The sequence below is a fragment of the Brachypodium distachyon genome, chromosome 4 (genome assembly GCF_000005505.3).
Source record: "Brachypodium distachyon strain Bd21 chromosome 4, Brachypodium_distachyon_v3.0, whole genome shotgun sequence".
NCBI lineage: Eukaryota > Viridiplantae > Streptophyta > Magnoliopsida > Poales > Poaceae > Brachypodium > Brachypodium distachyon.
This window is the reverse complement of record NC_016134.3, coordinates 42,837,795-42,859,645: the sequence shown is the minus strand read 5'-3', so window position 1 is coordinate 42,859,645 and position 21,851 is coordinate 42,837,795. Positions and strand designations below refer to the sequence as shown.

General features: G+C 44.6%; 3 protein-coding genes and 1 non-coding gene across 6 annotated transcripts; 2 read left to right on the top strand and 2 right to left on the bottom strand.

Annotated features, from left to right (window-relative positions):
• The first annotated feature begins 1,803 nt into the window (after nt 1–1,803).
• Nucleotides 1,804–7,410, top strand: LOC100843002 (TORTIFOLIA1-like protein 2). Of its 3 annotated transcripts, none has more exons than XM_003578595.4 (8): nt 1,804–1,959; nt 2,645–3,401; nt 3,919–4,113; nt 4,195–4,297; nt 4,922–5,556; nt 5,917–6,615; nt 6,712–6,893; nt 6,998–7,410. In XM_003578595.4, exons 2-8 carry the CDS (start codon nt 2,778–2,780, stop codon nt 7,053–7,055), a joined length of 2,496 nt encoding a protein of 831 aa, XP_003578643.1. In that variant the 5' UTR covers nt 1,804–1,959; nt 2,645–2,777; the 3' UTR covers nt 7,056–7,410. The 3 variants fall into 3 exon arrangements, with proteins under 3 accessions (XP_003578643.1, XP_024310937.1, XP_014758829.1); XM_024455169.1 differs by having other exon boundaries at nt 1,833–1,959; nt 2,627–3,401; XM_014903343.2 differs by lacking the exon at nt 1,804–1,959 and adding an exon at nt 1,983–2,118.
• Nucleotides 7,343–11,653, bottom strand: LOC100838418 (protein STRUBBELIG-RECEPTOR FAMILY 5). The gene is made up of 16 exons (XM_024455170.1): nt 11,601–11,653; nt 11,385–11,523; nt 11,170–11,241; nt 11,021–11,086; nt 10,864–10,935; nt 10,680–10,751; nt 10,432–10,503; nt 10,273–10,338; nt 9,936–10,001; nt 9,636–9,856; nt 9,138–9,403; nt 8,596–8,861; nt 8,344–8,470; nt 8,138–8,274; nt 7,884–8,040; nt 7,343–7,789 (listed from the first exon to the last, which is right to left on the bottom strand). The coding sequence occupies exons 2-16, from the start codon at nt 11,492–11,494 to the stop codon at nt 7,655–7,657; spliced, it is 1,905 nt and encodes a 634-aa protein (XP_024310938.1). The 5' UTR covers nt 11,495–11,523; nt 11,601–11,653; the 3' UTR covers nt 7,343–7,654.
• Nucleotides 11,654–12,011: 358 nt separating this feature from the next.
• TRNAE-CUC lies at nt 12,012–12,084 on the top strand. Its single transcript has one exon. It is a non-coding gene; the product is annotated as a tRNA-Glu (tRNA).
• Nucleotides 12,085–12,229: 145 nt separating this feature from the next.
• Nucleotides 12,230–16,293, bottom strand: LOC100842697 (organic cation/carnitine transporter 7). The gene is made up of 6 exons (XM_014903384.2): nt 16,136–16,293; nt 14,943–15,211; nt 13,872–14,109; nt 13,195–13,732; nt 12,903–13,105; nt 12,230–12,815 (listed from the first exon to the last, which is right to left on the bottom strand). Exons 2-6 carry the CDS (start codon nt 15,209–15,211, stop codon nt 12,591–12,593), a joined length of 1,473 nt encoding a protein of 490 aa, XP_014758870.1. The 5' UTR covers nt 16,136–16,293; the 3' UTR covers nt 12,230–12,590.
• Nucleotides 16,294–21,851: the final 5,558 nt, after the last annotated feature.

Genomic DNA, 21,851 nt, shown 5'->3' with positions numbered 1-21,851 from the left:
AAAAACTGTAATGGTAGCAAGAAATGTGTCTTTTGTGATAATGACGAGACTATTCGGCATTTATTTTTTCATTGTACGATGGTGCGTTTTGTATGGCGAATCCTCTTTGTGACATTTAATTTGCCTACTGCCTCATGTATCACTAATATGTTTGGTCGGTGGCTGGGGGGAGTTGGAAAGCTGCTTAAATCACTTATCTTTGTATGGCTTGTGCGGTTTGTTGGTCTATATGAAATTGTAGAAATGATATTGTTTTCCGTAACAAAAAAAAACATATAACTTCTTGCAGGTTGTTCTGTGGGCGTCTCACTAGCTCCGTAAATGGTCCCTACTGTTTCAGACAGAGGCACAGGGGTTTATGGAATCGGGGTGCAACTGTTTAGAGATGGTCGCACGGAACTCTTTAGCCGGTTTGGATGGTGCGCTGGCTTTAGGCTGGAAGGATCTTGATGTGTTTCTTTCAGTTTTTTTATTTTACCAGATGTAACTTTGAGACTTGTATTGAGAATGTTTTAATAATTAATGGTTGTGTGTATCGATTGATGCAGAGGCAGGGTTTATTTCCTCCTTTTCGAAAAAAAATACACGGAGGTTTCTACTCGAAGATCTTAAAAAGAGGTAATTGCACCCGTGCCCAACAAGTTGAGAGTTGAGAGCATTTTAGTCCAAAAAGTTGCAAAATACAAAAAAAATGGTACTAAAATCAAAAAAACTACTCCGTAGTTCAAATTTGGACTAAAATCACGCAAGAATTTAGGATCAGAGGTATAGTTGCGATGTTCTCGTACTAAAACGAGATAGTATCTGGTGCTCCCAACCCCTTAGGTGCTATCGTGCTACGAACGCACGGTAGCATCCCTAAAAAGTTTGAAGAATTTCGAAATAAATTGAGTAGGTTCATAAGACGTGTGACTACCACATTGAAAAGTTTCAAACCCAATTTCATTATATGCATAGAGAAATAAAAAAAGACAAATGCAAGCATTATAAATAAATTGCATCGGTTCATGTAGATGGATCGATCCATTTTTTTGGACTGCATGCACCGACTGTTCCAATAGTATGAATCTGTCCATACTCTCAAAAGATGGAGTTTGGTCCGGCTAAAATAGTACTCCTTTTGATTCTAAATTCTTGACTTAAATTTGTCCAAATATGAATGTATCTATTTTTAAAAAACATATAGATACATGTAATATTCCGACAACGAACAATTTAGGATCGGAGGGAGGGAGTACGTCGGAGAAGGCCTAAGACGATCATGCGGAGAGCACTTCTGTTTTCTCCGTATTGGTCGATGCATTCGTTCGTAAACCTCGATGAATTCCGGACCAAGTTTGATCTTTATTTCCCTCTGGATAGGGAGCCAGACGTTTGAATGCTCGGTCGGGTTCGGGCCGGCAATGCCCTGTCAGACGCCTTGTCCTTTCGCTGGCTGCTCCTTGCCGCATTCACCCCACTCCGAAAATTCACGGGCCCCGCGACGCCAAGTTCAAAAACGAGATTCGCCTCTCCGTCCCTCCGGGCACGTTCTCCCCTTGCGCCGGCTCGACACGCACCCACGCCGATGACATGTGGCCCCACGATCTCCGCCCGCCAGCTCAGCAAGGCGGTGGGGTACGCTCGAACCGTCGTCCCCCCCGCGCGCTGAGCGCCGACGACGACTCACACGCGCCTGCCTCGGAGCTGGTGCCCCTCTCGCCAAAAAAGAGAGACATGAGAAAGTAAAAAAAACAGGCAAGGAAAAAGAAAGCAAGGTACTGCTACTCCCACTTGGTTACCTCAAGGCAAGTTTCGAATTCAAATCCCTCCCCTCTCCTCTGGCAGAACGGCATAGTACAAGGCTCCTTCTCCAGGCTCTCCCGGAGACAGAGAGAGGGAGGGGGCGGCCAGTGGAGTGAGGCAGCGAGGGAGGGGGCTACGGAGGGAGGGAGGCCGGCAGCCACTACTGCTCCCGCTGTGAGCACTGCTTCCTTCGATCCTCGCGGCGCCCGCGGGGAGAATTTTTTTTCGCGCTCTATCTCCCATGTCGCCAGCTCTAGTCTTCTCCGTGACTGAATTCGTGGTGCTGGGCGCGGCGCTAGCGGGTTCAAACCTGCCACCCGTTGATTCGTGGTGGTCTGTAGTCTGTACTGTACCCTGTGATTTTTTACTTTTTTTCGGATGGAAATCCCTGTTCGTTCGATTTTATCCGGTTCATTTCTAGGCGGTTTGCGTCGGATTTGGTGTTTGCTCGGCGTGCCAGAAGCTGGAGGTCGGACGATGGCACGAAACTTCCCGCGGACTAACGCGATTTGTTTCGAATTTTGCGCGGTTCGGGGATCTGATCTGATCTGATGTCTAGGGTTCTGCGGTTTAGCTGTTTGAGTTGGTGCTCCGTTAGTAGTACAATTAATGCAGCAAGCTTTAGCTTAAGTTTGAGGTGTGCCGTTGCATGATGCGCTTGCTTGTCTTCTGTGTATTTAACCCTATCGATTACTGTAGTGTGTTCTGTTTGGTTTGTTTAGAGTTAGTACTACTCCAGTTCAGTTCTATGTTAAGTCATTTCTGAATCCTAGCGTAGGATTATCGGTGATTCTGCCTCAGCTGTTGCATAGCTACAAACTCTGGATCTCACTGTGCACAGTTTCAAAATTTTCTGCAGGGATCAAGTGATGGGTGGGGAGGCTACAGGAAACACCAACTCCAGCCCCCAGCTGGGGAAGAAGGCACTCTTCCCCTTGTCTATTTTCCTGTGAGATATCTGCCCAGTTGTTGCTCTAGTGAGTTCCACCGAGATGAAGTCCAATGCCATTCCTTCGAAAGGCAAGGCTGTGTTCGAACTGAAGCACAAGCTGGTCCAAGCTCTTAATAAGATTGCTGACAGAGACACCTATCAGATTGGGCTGAATGAGCTCGAGAAGGCTGTGGATGCCTTGCCTCCTGACATGGTTGGTCCCTTCTTGTCATGCGTGATTGACACTGATGCTGAACAGAAGAGTGCGGTGCGGAAGGAGTGTATTAAGGTAATTGGCACATTGGCACGGTCACATGGAAGCTTACTAGCACCGCACATGGTGAAGATGGTGACTAGCATAGTCAAGCGCCTGAAGGATGCCGACTCTGTTGTTAGGGACGCATGTGTTGACACTTGTGGTACCCTTTCAATGTGTGCTAGAAATTATGGGGATGGTGGCACTGCGTTGGTTTCATTGGTGAGACCCTTGTTTGAATCACTGGGTGAACAAAATAGGTACGTTCAGGCTGGGGCAGCATTGTGCTTGGCCAAGGTTATAGATGAGAGCAGCTACTTTCCTGGCCCTGTTCTTCCTCAGATGCTTGGCCGTGTTGTTAAAATCCTCAAGAACCCCCATTTCATGGCAAAGCCTGCAGTGATTGAGTTGATCAGAAGCATTGTGCAGGTTGCATTCCTGCTCTTTTAGTAATGGCATTCCAATAAATCCACTTCATGCACTAGTAGCACTACTGCTGTACTGCAAATGCTTTCTATATTTCAACATGATTACTTTGCTAAATTAGCTGAGATAAACTTGATTTTATGAAAAATCTTGGAATTTTATTCTTCTAATCTAATATACAAAAAGGTGCGGTGTTTGAGGAAAAATTGATCTATAGTTTCCAAATAAAGCTAATTGACTAAGTAGCGTAACATGCATCATTAATTGCTAGAAATAATAAGTAGTATCATGTGAAAGAAGCATGCTTCTCTGTAATTAGTAACTACTTATTTAGTGGCTGCCAGGCAGTTTGTCACACAATATACTTAGCAAGATACTTTGTTGCCTTGTCACATTTTGTTGAAAATTAAAATTAATGAATTTATCTTCATTTTCGATTTTGTCTTGCGAGCTCTAACCGAAGTATGCAGTTAGCCTTTTGTTGCTGTCCTCATTTTGCTGTGGTCCCATTTTTTTTTAGGCTGAAGGTGCTTCTACAGAGCAGGCTTTATCATCCGCGCTAACAAGTATTATGGATTCCCTGAGAAGTAGTGACTGGACTACAAGGAAGGCAGCCTCTCTTGCTCTTTCTAGTATCGCTGTCAGCTCTGGATATTTGGTTGCCTCTTTCAGAACTTCCTGCCTTCGCTCACTTGAAAGGTGTAAATTTGACAAGGTCGGTGGTCAGTACACTGTGGAATTGATGCAGTGACATCATTTGGATATGCTAAACTTATTTTTGCGCCTCCTATGATAGGTAAAACCGGTGCGTGATGCAATTACCCATGCTATTCAGTTGTGGAAAGCCATTCCAGGGTCTGATACTCCTGAACCATCAGAAGCTGGATCATCCACAAAAGGTATACATTCATTTAATGTTGGTGTGCAGGAAAACAGATGCAGTAGTTCTTTCTGAAGCATGTCTGCATTGCTAGTTTCTTTTCCTGATAGCCAGTTAACTCCTTATTTCTACTCAAAACTTATCTTATTTATTGATTCGTACTATTACTACTACTATCTACCTCCATAATAAATCACTGGATTTTTTTTGCGGGAAATAATAAATCATTGTATTTACAGAAGAAATGTTCTAATCAATAGTTGAACTCATATGCACCAATGCATGCACCATTAAGATATCTGATATTGATATATGGAAGCACCTTGTTCAGTCTTTATTACCTCTTCCAAGCTTATGCATATTAGTTTCTAATGCATTGATCTTAAAAATCAAAACAACTAAAAAGAAATAAAAAATGGCATGCTAAAGGTTTCTTCTAGGATCATTACTTGTTGAGCAGAAGCTTCAGATGTTGTCGTTTTTTTTCTTCAAAATCAAAATGTTACTAAAGAAGTCAAGTGCCTTCTACCCAAATACTTATTTTCATGTATACTCTGCATTTCTTATAGCTTCTGTATTTAGTTAACTCCACTAATATTATTTGCTTTCTTTCTATTTTCTTTATTGAAATCTTATCTGGCAGAGAACTTCTTCGGTGACCATCATGACGCCAGAAGTGTACATGATGGTGGATCAAGAGACACTTCTTTTAGGAGAGTCGATCCTACACCATCAGCATCTGTTATCAGTGGCAGTTCTATCACTTCAGTAAAGAAGAGATCTCCATTGTCTGTCAACAAAATACCCCCAAACAATGCTGCAAATCACCAGCATTTGAAGTCAAGTGACTGGCATGTTGAGATAACAGTCCCTAAGCAGAATACAGTGCCATTGGTTGATCTTGGAAAAGGTGGATATGGCATACTAAAAGATGCAAAGGGAAATGTGTATGAAATTGTAGATGAGGACAGCAAGTCTGACTATGACCTGATGGATGACAAACAAGAATGCTCCTCTTTATCAGAAGTAGCCAGCAGGAGTTGTGAGACAAAGCATGTCACCTCTGCTCTGGAATGCACTTTGGATTGTGATACAGCACAAGTTACTGAGCTGTGTCCTAGGGCTCGAGAGAGTAAGAGCATAGACTCCACTGTTACAGATGGCACTTCACATGGCTCACATACCTGTTGTTTGAGTGCAACGAAAGAATTAGCTCTTATTAGGAAACAACTACAAGAAATGGAAAGGAAGCAAGCTCATCTCTTTGATCTTTTGCAGGTAATTCCCATTGTCTTTATCTAAAAAAAGATCTTGTTGATTTATCTCCTCTATATTTGTGTAACTTTTAAAATGTTTAGATATGTGATCTGATTGTACAGCGTGGCAATGATTTGCTTCAAAAGTTAACTGCATGGTTATGATTTCAGTTAACAGATTACTATGTTTCAACTACCTGAAGGGATTAATGATAATAATAAATTTTATGATCATGAGAGCCACATATAGAGAAAAACAATGCATATTCTTCATATCGAAGAAGTGTTGCACCGTATACAAGTACTCATTTGCACAAATCATGTGTGCAATGTAAAGAAGTGTATTCCTAAGTGCTTGCTCTCTTTCACTGGTTTCTTGCAGGCATTCATGTCGAACTCCGTGGAAAGCATGTCAGTGTTGAACTTGAAAGTACACAATTTGGAGAATGCTGTGGACAAAACTGTGTACACGATTACTCAAAGTGAAAGCCGCTATCGCCTTCCTCGCTCCAAGGTTTTCAAGAACCAAAGTGCCTCTTCTTCACCCAGGCTTTCTAATTCGACACCTAGATCATCCGTTGATGCCAACTGTAAGCCACAAACAATTTCTCATTTGAAACACGAGAAGAAGTGGGCTCATGATCTACCATCTAAGGGCACAAGCATGTGTGTAAAAGAGGGACCTGAATTCCTAAAGGGCCATGCTCGTAACAGTGCTATAAAGACTAGGTCTGGGAGCTCAGAGGGAAGATATGTTCCCAGTTCAGCAAGGAATCGAGTATCAGGGGTTAAGGGCACCTTCCCGGTTCCATTTATTAATTCATGCGATCAGCCTGAGCTGCAAAATGCATTGTGTGCTTCTAATCAGGCTGGTGAGTTTTGTGGAGCTGACAGTATGGAGCCTGCATATGCAGAAGCCCTTAGCTATGGCGATTATAATGATCTGATTGATCTAATGGACAGAACTGGACCGGTTCTTGACAAATTGTCTCGCGAAACAGCAAATGAACTTTTAAGAGTTATGGCTGGCCAATTTCTCAATAAAAACTTATTTGACTTGGCATTACCTTGGATTCAGCAGGTAATTCTACTAGTAATGATCTGTTCATTCCTTCCAACAATCTCCATATCTTACCAACTACAGTTGTGATTTCACTGATTTGTGTGTGCTGCCCAGGTGGTGGAGTTGAGCACAATTTACAAGCCTAGCCAACTTTTTGTGTCTGTGAGAGCACAAAGGGAGTTCCTTTCTGCATTGGAGGCAGCAGCAACAAGTGGAACCACAGAACCAACCATCAGAATTGCCGTCGCGCAGCTTGCATTTAAACTGACCAAAGTCTGTGAGGTTGCCCCATGCAGGTAATCCACATTGTCGCCATTGACACTGAGCAGAAGTGCTCCATCATTTCTGCCATTCAATTTTAGTTCCCTATTTCACTGATGCATCCATTCTGCTGTTGTAGGAAAATCTCAACCAGACTGTCCAGAGGAAGCGAATCCATCATGGCCACTGCGATGTGAAATATTCACCCCCTGCTGCTATGTAACCCTAGTGCATGTTCAGACTTGAAACCATATGCTGCAGTGGTGCTTTAGTGAGGATGTTTTCTTTTTTATATAGCCTGTGCGATGAAGTATGTTAAGTTTGACTAGTGTGTGCAAGATCACCATTTTGCTAGCTAAACATATATGTGTTTCATGACTGGGACAAGGCATTTGCGTTAGCCTTTTACGTTTGTGGTCTTCTCTTTTGAGAGCCAAGAGGTAATCAATGAGCTTGTGAGTTCATGCTTGATCAGCAGCACCAATTTTTTCTTCTCTAGCATTACCTTGTTGTATTTGGCCAAAAACCAATCAGTAAAGTGTCAGATTTACATTTGCTCTTTACACGGGGAAAGAAGAATTCAGTACATTACATATTCACTACAGTTTCAACTTTGAACTTTGAAACATGACATATTCACTAAAGTAGAAACTGACCACCCCACACACTCGCTTTTTACCTTATCTAGATTAACCAATCCTGTTTATTCCCATACTGTTCTAGCAATGGCAATTGCAACCAGGTTTCAGAACTTTGTACATTTTGACACGGTGATGAGATAGATGCTGTGGAGGCATCACCAATCAGAGGTGTCACTGCGTTGGGAGGTGCTCAGTGGGCCACCGATCCTCCTGTTGCTGGTGGTGCGCTGGATGCAGCCGGTGAGCATCTGCGACACCTCCGACATGGATGGACGGAACTCTGGGTCAGACTGTTTACATCCAACAACAACAAGAAGAGTTTTCAGACAGGTTTTTTTCATGTGAGAACTGATCACTCCTGAGGATATAAGTCAGGGGTTGAACCTGGACACAGCGTGCGATGACATCGGCAAAGCGGGACAGTGCCTTGGGCGGGTACAGACCGCGCAGAGCGGGGTCTGCCAGTGTTCCCAGGGCATCGATGTCGTGAAGCTGCGGTGTCACAAACTTGACCAAGCATTGCTCTGCTCTTGGCTTTGAGCTGGAGATCAAACAACCACACACAGATGAACATTCAAATTTGCAGGAATTTTACAGGAAACAGGAGGTGTCCTCTGCTCTAAGCAGGCGCCCCTTACCTGTCATAGGCTTTCCGACCGGTTAATAGCTCTAGCATGACCACACCGAAGCTGTAGACGTCGCTCTTCATCACATAACCAGATGACCTTGTGCACTCTGGGGCACTGTACCCTGGCCCTAAGCTCTCACTTGTATCCTGCAGAGAAATGGCTTTAGGAGCAAGCAAAATTAGTGGTTCATGAGATTCCAAAAGAGTTCTTATCGCAGGAACCTCGTAGAAGAATGTGAGGCCGCAATCGGAAAGGCGAGGGTTGAGATCAGCATCAAGCAAGACATTGGATGACTTTACGTTCTTGTGGATGACTGAAGGTGAGCAGACTTCATGCAGGTACCTAAAACACAGAGGAACCTTAGCATCTTATCCTATGAACTCACATGATCAGATCACCATGTTTTTCATGCTGATGCATATACAAAATTGTACTAGACCCTAGACTTATGTCAGTTGTCCACTTACTCCAGAGCACGAGCTGTACCGAGAGCGATCCGAACCCGGGTGTCCCACGTAAGAGGCTTACTGTAATCGTCTGATAAGTGCAGGAACTCATAGAGGGATCCACTTGACTGATAGTTATACACCAGCATGTAGTACCCAGGATCTGAGCAGTAACCTACAATCTCACAGATGTTCGCGTGCCGCAGCTTGGAGATGCTGTTGACGATTTCCATGAAGTCACTGCTCCCTGAGAAGCTCAATGGATCAAACTTCTTGACAGCCAGGACCTGAAAAATCACCATGGTAGACATTAAACCTGACCAGAATGCAGTATATGGGTGCATGATTATGTTATCAGTTCTCCAACCATTCTTCTTCAGACCACTAGGCAAAAGTAAACTACCAAATCCAGTTCAACTGTATGTCACTACCATACGCTCGTATTCACATATTTTATATTATATTGTAGATGAAATGCAAAATTTCAGACATAGTTGATTTCTCGAGATGAAATCGTGAGAAAGTTTATTTGTCTGAATTTATAGCAAATCGTGAGAACCTACCCGTCCATCGACATATTTTGCTTTGTAAACACGGCCGGTCGTTCCCTGACCTATTAGCCTGCTGCTATGGAAGCTGCCAGTGGCTGTTTGCAGGTCTGATGACAAGTATGTCACCGGGCTGATCGGATCCGAGATTCGCCTTGAATTGTTCAGTTTGTTCTCAAACTCGTTATCATTGATCGACTTGCGAGGCACAGCAGGGGGTGTTCTACAATCCATCGATGACGAGTTCTCCAGCGACTTCATGTCGATTGTTGAAGAATGACCTAAAAAAGGGAAAACAGAAACTCTGATCAGAAGCCCAAATGTGTAAATGTAGGAGTATACTGATAGCATCAGGGAAGGAGGTATATGTCTTTTCACATCACATTTCCCCCCTAACATCACCCTTTACACACACCACAACAGAAACTACATAACATTCTATAGCGCACATAAGTACCTCTGGATCCTACTGGGGTGTTGTCATTAACAGGAACGTAAATGATCGGTTCTGACCTGAGTCGTCCATGTAGTAATGAGATGAGACGGGAGAGGATCTTTTCCTCTTCAACACTGACAAGAGAATAAGAGCTGCAAGGAGCACAGCTATCACCATTGCTCCGATAGCAAAACCGTTGATTCCGCCATCATTCCCGCCACTTGATGAGCTTACAGCTGAAGATCCCTTCATCATACCAGGAGGAGCTGACCCGGATGACAACGGGTTTCCACCAGTCCTTGAGAATGTAGTTAAAACAGTCATGATTCATCAAAGTGCAATGTCAAAGGAGTAACATTGGGCGCAAGTACACTTACTCGAGACTGTCAATGTCTTTCAGTTTACTTGGAATCCACCCAGTGAACTTGTTGTTCTGCAGATTCCTTGAGCACAATGGGAGGAAAACCATTCTAGCTTAATTCTCAATCGCCATTCTCAACCAAATTCATATGTTTGAATCGGTACTTTCCAGTATATGTCTAAACTAAGCTATTCAGATAAGAATGATTTTTACATGCATTTATATTAAAAGCTCCTAACATTTGACAACATTACTTCTTTTGCAGTACCACGGTGAGGTAACGAGAGCATACATTTTGAACTATGGTGACAAAATTAGTTTGAGATGCAGTTGTTTACTTGAGGGAGACTTACAGATCATCAAGAGGAAGTTTGGCCAGAATGTCAATATGACCACTGAATTGGTTGTCCTCCAAATTCCTGAATAATTTTTTTAAAAGATCAATGGTTATTGTTTTATCCGAAAGAGCATATCGAGATAGCTAGTAGATACCATAAATTCAGTTGCCTTACAGTGTCTTGATGCCTGTGAGGGATTGGAAACTATGGGGCAGGTTACCTGAGAAGCGGTTGAAAGAGAGATCCCTGATGACACAGATAGGGTTACTGTCAGAAGAAAATCAGTAAGCTTTGAACAGCTAAAGCAACACAAGCTAAATTGCTGTTACAGTTAGTTTTTCATTACATCCAACCTAGTAACACTGATGTAAATTTGTTAATAGATACCAAAATGAACTGTAAATTTCATGTGCTTAACTTACATCGTTGAGAGCTTTGGAAGGTGCGAAAATATATCTGCCAACTGCCCATTTAAGTGATTCTTACCAAGATTTCTGCGATCCGTCAAAATGTAGCTCTTATGATCAATTCAGGAAAAACAATCATGGTTGTCCAGAAGGTAAAGAAAATAAGGAATCAAAGACAATGCTACGGTTAGATTCTTACAGTGTTTCCAGATCAGACATCTTAGATATCGAAAAAGGAAGCCCACCGGAGAAGGAATTCCCTTGCAGATTGCTGCATCACAAAATGTCAGAAAATACCTTGGATTAATCACCCATGCTAACAGTAACTATGGAAGTAAAGAAGACATCAAACTTACAGTTGGACCAGATTAGGTGGAAGAGAATATGGAATGTCGCCGTTGAGATTGTTGTTGCTCACATCACTGTACTACGGAAAAGAAGAGAAATTCAACTAAGTTACACTACTACCAATGATCGTCACAGGAGATTCAATGGGGCAACTCACAGTTTAGTTACTGATTTCATGCTCGAAAGCTTATAGCCCAGCGTGCCGCTTAACCCAAGCCCCGACAAGTCACTGCTCTATGCAACATGACAAAGGCAAACCCAAGTTAAATACTCTTGTATAACAAGTGGCAAATGAAAGGAAGGTGCTTAAAATTCCCCCAATCTTCAGCAAGCAAAATTTCACTAATTAGGCAAATATTGCAGGGCAATTACATTTCTGTAACGTCCGAGCCGCTGCAGTCGATGCCTTTCCACTCATCGTCGTCGTCGCACGGATCACCACCGTCCGCCTTCCAGCCGGACAATTCAGAGGGCTTGTTCATGCTAGTGAACAACACATTGAGCGCCTCAACTGAAACAGGCAAAACACACAATGTTCAGAATCTATTAATCGGGAGCCAAAAAAAGAAAAGATTTCACAACTCTCACCATCACCCTTGTCGGTCTTGGCTACCGCGACGGCGACTACAACGGAGAGGATAACAGCGAGGCGGGCTATCGGCGGCGGCCGTCGATGAGCCATAGCACGTACACACCGAGGGAGGCGCGGGGCGTCGCCGGCGTCCCGTCTCAGGGAGCATGTAGGAGGAGGCTCCCACACGCATCATCACCTCTCTTCCTCTCGCTCATGGCGCGAGTAATGGCGGAGGATTGGGTTTCTAAAATTGGGAGGCGGGAGAAAGGAGGGATGTGATGGGCAGAGGAAGGCTCATGTCGCCTCATCAGTTGAGAGCCGCGAGGGTGGCGGGAAGCCTTACGTTTTGAAGGAAGCTTGACCGTCCATGAAATTGTTAACCTCCTTCAGATAATAAATATTAAGCATGAACGTTAGCAACAAATTCCGTCGTACTCTAGGTGGTTAGGATACTCGGCTCTCACCCGAGAGACCCGGGTTCAAGTCCCGGCGACGGAATTACATTTTTTTAGTTACACACAAGTCCAGCAATGATTTTTTTTCTCTCTCTCATAATCTTTTCCTGTTGCCTGACTGCTGGTGTATTTAAGGAGAGAAGAACAAGTAATAGCAGATTTGATGTAAAAATGGAGAAAGATAATGATTGGTGGACAAATTGACATGCTTAGGAGTTACTAGTACTGTACAACCTGTAACCTTTTGTGCTAAAAGCCTAAAAGATGTAGCTTTATGCAGATGGAAGCACCGAGGAACATCTCAAATTAGCAGTGAAAAACGACATCAGTGTACATATCTATTGAAAAGTCAGCGTAATAGAAACATCCGGAGCCTGAAATCCCTCTTTGCTTCTTTCTATTCTCTATGTCCTTGCAGAGGGAAAACCGGAAAAATAACCTCAAGAAAAAAAATTGAATGGCTTCTGTGGCCCTCAACTCTGTATTGTGTGTCTGGAGGATCTAATGCTGACAACAAGAACAATGTCAGGCTTCCCTCGCAGCTCTGCTCTACGCTGCGATGTGGTCACTCAATTTCCGCCCACTTGTTTCCAGGGGGAAGTATGACACGGCGACAGCTGACACGAGCATAACAGTGATGAATATCATGATGGCTGCGGTCTGATGGCAGGCATGCACCAGACCGACGGCCACGAGAGGGCACAAGATCCCGCCAAAGCGAGCGATCGAGCTCGCAATTCCCACACCGGTCGCCCTGACTGCTGTCGGGTATATCTGGAGGAACAAACAGAAAAGAGGTAATGGTGTAAGATGTTTGACAAAAGAAACTTGATAGCATAGAGGATACTGGCATGAACAGACCTCGGGAGCATAGATGTGCAGGACAATGAAGCTCGCGGATATGCACATGCGCGCTCCAAACAAGAAGACGGTCGTCAGAGATTCTGTTTGAGCAAACATAAGTGGAGCTATGCACAGGCAACTAATATAAAGCATTGAGGACATCGAGAGCTTGCGCCCAAACTTGTCCACGATGGCAGCAGACAGTATAAGGCCAGGAACCTCTGCATGAATCAACGTGACATGAATGTGAAGGATTCTTAAGAAAGGGTTTGTAATGAAAACAATTGGCCTTACGAGAAAGCACAAATACCTCCAAAGCTAGTGATGAATACATTCCTGTAGAGATTAACATCGTTTGAGTGGTTAGTTTCAATTGTTATTGCTCCTTCTGAGCCACAAATCCTATTTCCATGACTCAGTTCTGAGGTTAGCAGAACAAGACCATAGTATAAGAAGGCGAGACCAAGAAAGACAGTCCAAAGGAGAAGAGTTGCTCTAACTAAATTTGGGGACAGAAGCCTTAAGATGGCATTGAGGCCCCCAATCCCAGATTTGTTAGCATGATCAACAGGGTTGGTTTTCCTAGCTGAAACCAACTGTGCAGTTTCTGAGGAATCTGCAACTTCATGGAGCTCCATTCGATGGCCAGAGGTAAGGCGACCAGAAGGGAGAGCTACATGGTTTACTCGCGCCATTGTCTCCATAACATGCACTGCATCAGCTATTCTGCCCTTCATGCATAAGTATCTTGGTGACTCTAGTGTCACTGGGTAGAAGAGTAGTAGGGCAAATGATGGCAATGATGAGAGTGCTAGGAGCCACCTCCAGCCAAAAGCTGGCATCACAGCCTGCAAAATTAGCCCTACAATTAACATGTCTGTTTTATAAATAGCTCCAGTTGCAGATTAGAGTGAACGTTTGTGCCATCAAGAACTTCATTAGACTACCTATGCAGTGGTATTACTTTTGCAGAATGTAGGAGCTTACCCAAGCAAGTGAAGCTTCTATTATTGTACCAATGGTCCAAAATGCTGAGAAAATGACCATCCAAGTTCCTCGGTTAGGAGCAGGGACGAACTCCAGAAACCAAGAAGCTAGAACTGGGCCACCACCCAGTCCAACACCAACCAAAAATCTCAGTACAATCAAAGACGAATAGTTTGGGGCAAATGCACTGAGAAGACCAGCCCCACCAGTCACAAGAGCTGTGAAATTGAACCCAACCCTGGAGAATATGAAATGGCTATAATGAGGGGGGGGGGGGGGGGGGGGGGGGAGTACTCACAGCATGAAAAAGGTAAACTATGAAAAAAATTGATGTCCTAAAAAGGATGATTCTTAGTATAATTGTAGATTAATAATAGATTAATAATAGATCTGGCCAATTAAGTGATTGGAAAAATATCCAAAAACTTTCATGTAAATGATAAAACTACCAGACAGACTCCCTGTATGAATGACTCCTGCTTAATTCAATCATTTGTTTCCTTTATTATCCTTACATGCAAAAAATATTCGAAAATCATCTAGTTTGCTCACTTATACTCTTAACTAGCAAGTGAGTTTCAGCAAGTGCGATACGGCCGCTGCAGATTTACCAACTGACCATGATGTTAGGTCTCTATCAGTTTGCTACTCAGGTAATCCACTTGAACTAGTATTGTTTGTCTCTGAAAAGTGAGAAACAGTCCGGTATGAAGATCTGAAACCTACATCCCATTGCAAACCAACCTCTTGACTCTCAGCCTGAAGGTTATTACACAGCCAAGCTCTACCATACAGAGGTTACATTAATCTGCATGTCCCAGAAGACATCCAAATTGGTCAAACTCAACTAATCTAAATTACATTAAATTATGAAGTGAAGAGTTATAGTATCATGTCCATAATACTAATTAAAGATCATTCCTAAACATAACTTGGCTCAACAGTCTATGCCTAACTTTTCTGTTCACAAGAGAAATTGCACGATACTTCAGCATGATAAGAATAATTGCATTTGTTAGGAATCGAAAGAAGACTTTCGAATATACAGTAGAAAAGTAGGAAAGGACCTGCCTTCTCCCGTAGTTGTCCGAAACTAAGCCCCAACAGTATGCTCCTACAAGCATCCCCAAAAATACAACACTTGTGATGAGACTCTCTGCCTGTGCAGAAAGCTCCCATTCAGCCTGAACAGACTGCCCAACAAATGATAAAAGCATCATTTCCATCGCCTCTGAGATCTTAGCCATCCCAGAATAAGCAAGCACAAATGCTTGGAATTTTCCGAAGCCCATGGACACAAGTGCCTCGTCAACAGTATAAGTAGGCACACCATCCTCCATCTGAAAGAAGCAAACAGCCATGACATATGGATTAAATTGAATTTTTTTTCATGTTGTTATCATACTCCATTGGTAAAAAGCGATTTTCCAGTAAGACAGCATATGAAGTCAAGTGAGATAGGCCACAGAACCCCACAGGATATGGAATATGATTGGATATTTGCGCCAATGCCTTAGAAGCAGTAAATATCATTAAACATAGCTGAAGCAACTGAAGGACCACATTAGTAAAAGAGACCTAATTTCAAACGGTATTGCGAAGATGCTAGACCAATCCTCTATTGTCTTGAGGTTCATGCTGTCTGAATAAACAGACCCAACTGAAGATAGATCAAGAACTAAATTTGCACCGAAGGAAACACAACTGTGGACGCCTATATTCTATATGTAGGTGTGATTGGCTGGAAAGTTAACCCAAACTATTGTCAATTAGCTTCCAAAATGTGTTGCCTTTCTTTTCAGTAGTCCGAACAAAGAGAACAGCTTTTGCATCTCCAGTGATACAGGGAAACAGCTTTTGCATCTTCACCGAACAAATAAGCTTAAGATTTGTCACCAGATCACCTCTTATATAGATCCGGATCCACAAAAAACAGCTAACAGAACCAGAACCAAACTACTGAATTGAATTTCCAATTTTCAAATGACCTAGATTTCACGTTTGGATCACAGATCCTTGGATACACAGGCTACACAAACCGCACATTTCACCAATTTGAGAAAAAAAAACTACTGGCCTGAACTGAACTGAGGTTTGATATACCGAATCGCAAACAAGGCCCCTCCACCCAGATCAAGAACTGGAGCTAGCGGAGGACGCTGAGGAACTGGCGAACTCGAAAATCCAACAGGATACCGGACGGAGTGGAACGGGGTGATTGGGACGGAGAGAGGGATAGAAAGGTGGAGTGTGGCGAGGATTACCTCGTCGAGGTAGGAGCGGCGCCGGCGCCGCCACAACCACCGAGTCGCCGGCAGCGCTTCGAGGAAAACGACCGAGTCGGGTGGCTCGTTTTCTTTCTAACAAGAAAAAGAGAAGAAGAAAGGAAATGGCTTGAGGAACATTTTACGCCTAAGTACCTCACTTATCATGGATTTGTATGTTTTCCCTGTACTCCTTTTCTTTTTGTGGGAGATGTTAAAAATCTATTTTTAGAGAGAGAGGATAAAATGCTATTTCCTCCGTTACATAATTCTTGTATCAAATTTGCCCCAAAATAGATGTATTTATTTTAAAAAATGTCTAGATACATGTAATATTTCGACAAGCTAGAATTATAAAACGGAGGAAGTCGAGAGAGAAGCTGGCTCGTGTACAGTACCATAATTTTCTTGTCTCGACATTTTTATCCTGCGAATAAAGTGTTCTTCTTTGTTTGTAAGTCCTTTTTATATTGGCGCAAATTGACCTATATTGTATATATTGTAGTAGTACTGGTGATGTATATCATGAAAGACATACACTACTCCACACTTTACTTACTAAAAGACAAACAAAGCTTTGATTAGAAGTTTTGGCGCACACTTTCAAGATTAAGCACAAACCCTTCAAATATTGACTAACCATCAGGTGGACACTTAAGTACAAGACGAACTCGAGAGTCTTGTCGGTACTCGGCCTCGAATATGACAAATCATGTTTGAGCACTCAATTGGAAAAACACATTTCTCTCTAGTGTGTTGGGCTCGGTAGAAGAAAAAGAACATAATTCCCCTTACCTCCGTACGTTACCAGAGCTATAATCAACCTTTCTCCATGGTATGTCATGTGGCCAAGCAAGCTGGGCCACTACTTGTCCCACCATACCTCGACCACCAGGTGCACCACTTGCCAGACCCCTTCCTCACACTTGTCCCGTTGCGCGTTTGCTAATTATCTTTCTTTTGATTTTTGAAGCTTTTTTAGGTAAACCTCGCGGTGCTAGCTTCTGTGCATGCATGATTTTTGTGAAGCCTTTTGAACTTTAGAGACACTACACGTACGTTTTCATGAAACTCTTGATAGTTCATCCGAGAAACAGTGTGGTAAATTTGGAAATCTCATCCGCGTTTAGTTGGTGTTTCTTTTTTCTTATATCACTTTCTGGAACCGATCGAAGGAACCATGTGCTGATGTGCATGCACGTACACGTCAGGCCCGCGCAGATGAACGTAGGCTGGAAAGGAAACAACGACTCGGCTGGATCAACACGCATGCCCACCGTTGGGGAGCGTAGAGGGCCGGATGACCGCCCCAAATTCAGCCCGCATCAAATAACGACAACCCGAACGCGCCTTGTCCGCCCTCCCACTTCCGCGCGCTTATAGGTGCACCACGCCCTTTCCATGACCATCATCACCCCTTAATTCTTCATCCTCTCGCTAGCTCAGCTCAGAAGCCGGAGCTTAATTAGCCAGCCCGGCTGCCACATGCATGCATGACCACGCCCGGATCAGCCTAGCTAGGCTCTCCATCGATCGACCATGCGGTCGGCGGCGGCGCCGGGGGCGGTGGTGCTGCTCCTCCTGCTGCTGCTGCTGCTGATGGTGGTAGCTACCGGTGGCGTGCACGAGGACATCGGTTTGCGGCGGCGGCTGCATGCCCCGGCGGTGGCGGCGACGTCGGGGATCAGTAGTGCTAGCAGCAGTCGCGTGAGCTTGGAAGACGCCGGGGGGCGTCGGTTGGCCGGAGCCGATGACGAAGAGGACTACGGGTACGTGGACCCTCCGCCGGACACCAACCGCCGTGGCGCCGGCGCGCCCATCCCGCACAACTGAGATCAAATGTTGAATTATGTATCGCGCTCCGAGTTAACTGATTACTCTAATACGTGTCTCAGATTTGTACTAATTTTGTACTAAAGTTGGGACAGTTATAATGGATCGGAGGGAATACCTTGTACTTCAATTTCTTTCCTTAATTTGCTGGGTGTGTCGTACAAAATTGCACCCCAAGAAGAAAATATATGTATACTTATCGAGCTACTCTAGAAATCAAGCTTGAACATTAAGCTCTCGCACAACAGTCTCAATCTGTACGTACACTGGCTCGTGACCGACAGTTTCAGCGAATGGTATACAAATTGATACATACATATTGAGCCTAACATTTAAATTAGAACTACATATACTATACTCCCACCGTTTCATATTAAGTGACTCAAATGTGTATAAATATGGATGTATCTACATACTAAAACATGAGACGGAGGGTAGTATATTGTTGTCTTCTGCTTCAAAAGTATATTTCGCTGTGACTGTACTGTTAATATAAGAAGTTCTCTATTTCCTTCTTTTTTTGAGGGAAATTCTCTGTTACCTTCTAATTCACAAGTATATTTCACTCGCCTGATTAAGGGTAGTGCTAGAAAATGCAGACGAGAGACTTTGAAAGTTTGAATCCCAAAGAGAACATAGGTTTCCTTTGAGGGTGAGAACATACACAAAATGAAGTCGCTAATTGTGAAAAGAAACCTGATGGAACTATGTAGTCAATTTCCATGAACTTAACAGAGAACAGATATGATAGTGATATTGATGAAGAAGACCACAACTTAAAGATCATATTGCAAGGAACTTGCTGAAAAACACTTCATGCAATCGACAAGGTAGATGGAGAGCATTATGTATGTCCTGCAAAATACCATTTCTCTGCATTCTTCAAGTAAGAATCAAAATAAGCTTACATATCTGATTCAATAGCACCACCCCCCCACGGGCGCGAGAAAACACAAGGACGGTTGAGATTGACGCGCACCCCTTCGGCCGCTAGGGCAATTTTGTAAATATCGCGGCCGTACAACACAGGGTATATATGGCCCTCGAAAGCCATACGGGCCGCAAGGGGGTTGTACGTGTCTGTATTCGTAGGCGTCGACGTGTATACGTACTCACACGGCGTACACCAGTTATGGAATAATAAACACGCGTCGTTTGCATCGACTGCCTCACACCCACAAATTTCTCCCTCTAATCTAGCGAAACCCTATCCCGGCCGCATAACCACCTCCGGCAATGAAGTGAACACGCGGAGCAAACTACGTCATGGCAGAGGAGAAGAAAGCCGTCGTCGGGAAGGTGGAATTGAAGGATGGCGAGGTGGAGTCGGGTACGTCACGGACGACAACGAGCGCCGGACAGGAGCGCAGATGGAGGCCACCGCAAGATTTTTTGGAAACTTCCAGCCAGGAATGTGTATCACGAGCGTGATTCGTGGCATAGATCGAGCCATTTATGTTCTGTTTTTTTTTCTTTCTTCAAACGCGGGCAGGTTACCTGAATGCCATACACAAATACGTATGTGACTACGTGGTTATGCAAGACTTGCATATGGGCTTCCGGCGGACTATACCAACCAGGGCCTGACTTAAGCCGTCCCACCCTGGAACCCGATGACTTTGGGGTGTGTGTGGGTGTGCATGTGTGGGGGGTGGGGGGGGGGGCTATTGAATAACGTCTCATAAGCTTCTGTACTCGATCGATGATGATAATGGTTATCAGTTGCGCTGAACTTATTTTACAATCTGCTGTGACAAAACACATAAAAATAGAAAAAAATTGGTTAGCTAAACACAAAATAATGAAAAATGGATTAAAAAAAACGGAGCCTAAGACCGTGATGAGCGGATCTACCCTACCCGTCAATTCGGATCAATGCTAGGAGCAGCATCAAGCTATGAACTCTGCTGTGTGGTGCTCGCGCAAACGTGCTGCTTGTGGTCTTGTGGACTTCTCCGCCATACTCGTCATAGAGTTCTCTCGTTCAATGGACCAGGCCGGTGGGACAGCCCACCTAAATCATGGTCGAAACGACTCGTGCGGTCGTGCCCCAACAACGCGGCCCACGAATGATTCGGCCTCTTCTCAAAGTAAAAAAAACCCGAATGATTCGGCCTCGCCAGGGAGATCCGCCGGCCGGAAAAGCAATGGCCTCCGGCGACCCATGCTTATCCAGTACTAGCAGTATACTACATGTACATGGGTGTTAACTTGGCTGTTTCAAATAATTAATTAACCATGGCTCTAGCTTCTGATTCATCCTCGAGGAGGTCCGTTCGTACGTAAAGGCTTATCGGTAATTAGCACTACTACAGAAAGGCTTATCGGTAACGGTCGAAAAACAATATCAGTAACGGTCGGGACAACCGTTACTAACTTCATGTTACTGATGATGGGTATCATCAGTGGCGGACGGCCTACTTGGTGACCGACAGTGATGAGTTTTGAGCGAAATTAAAAAAAAAGCTCATGGCCAGCATATTATTATGCTAGCCATGCTTTTCTTTTTCTAATTGCGTGCAAATTCTGTACTAGAGATAGTAGCAGCAGTACGGGAAAATCAAGATCAAAACGTTGAATGCATTCACAGCAGAAGATAATTAGCAATCAAGTTGCATGCATTCACAGCAGAATAGAATTAGAAATCAAAAATTACATGGTCGCATCCATTCACAACAGAGATTACAAATATAAATCACGAAAGAAAAGCCGATGTCCATGATCTACTATACACAGCGATGGGAGGCCGGATCCGGCGGCGATGGTCGGGGCTTGCGAGAGAGACAGTGAGAGAGAGAACAAGACACACACACACACACACAGAGATGGGGGGTTACCGGTGGCTGGCAACGGGGGAGCCCGGATCCGGACGGCGGCGCGAGGCAAGCGGCCGGGGACGGGATCCGGCGGCGACGACCCACGGCGGCGCGAGGCAGGAGGCAGGCGGCCGGGGACGGGATCCGGCGGCGGCTTCCCACGGCGGCGTGCGGGGTTGGGAGGGTGGTGGAGGCGCCTGCTGCAGGAGGAGAAGGGCCGGGGGCCGAGGTCGTCGGATCCATGGCGGCGGGCCCGGTCGGGGGCGGCCGGTGTTGAGGTCGCCGGATCCGGGGGCGGCCGTGGTTGAGGCCTCGGGCTCGAGCGCTTGCTGCTTCCGGGCTCGGTCTCCTGCTGCTGCGTAGGAGGAGAGAAGGGGGATAGGTTGGGAGGGAGAGAAGAGGGAGATCGGAAGGGGAATGAGAAGAGGGAGATCGGTAGAGAAGAGAAGGGGGGGAGGAGGGGCGCTCGGCAGAGAGAAGAACGGCGGCTGAGAGGAGGAGATGAACTTAGGGTTTAGGGGATTTGGTGAGAGCTGTTTATATAGGATGGACAGTTTGGGCCGCAAATGGGTTGGGCCCAAGTGGTCATCAGCGGCGGGCCTAAATGTAAAGTCCGCCACTGATGTGTGTTCTTGCGAACTTTGTTATTTTTCACATTAAACATTAGTGACGGGCCTTCCGTGCCCGTTACTGATGAGTGGACATCAGTGACGGGCCTAAATGTAACGCCTGCCACTGATGTGTGTTCTTGCGAATTTTGTTGTTTTTCACATTGAACATGAGTGACGGGTCTTCCGCGCCGTTACTGATGATTGGTCATCAATGACGGGTTCTGCACGCGACCGTCACTGATGATGTGTTGGGCGTGGTGAGCCCGGTTACTGATGAGGCCCGTCACTGATGACTCGTCACATGTACACGGTTTTGTAGTAGTGTAGCTAGCAACGTTACCATCATGCATGGGAGAGCATTGATTAAGCTTGATGCAGCTGAGACCACACTCGAAAACGTACGTACCACTCGATATAACGTCGACCATGCTTCCAGCTAATTAACATCCCGCTAGA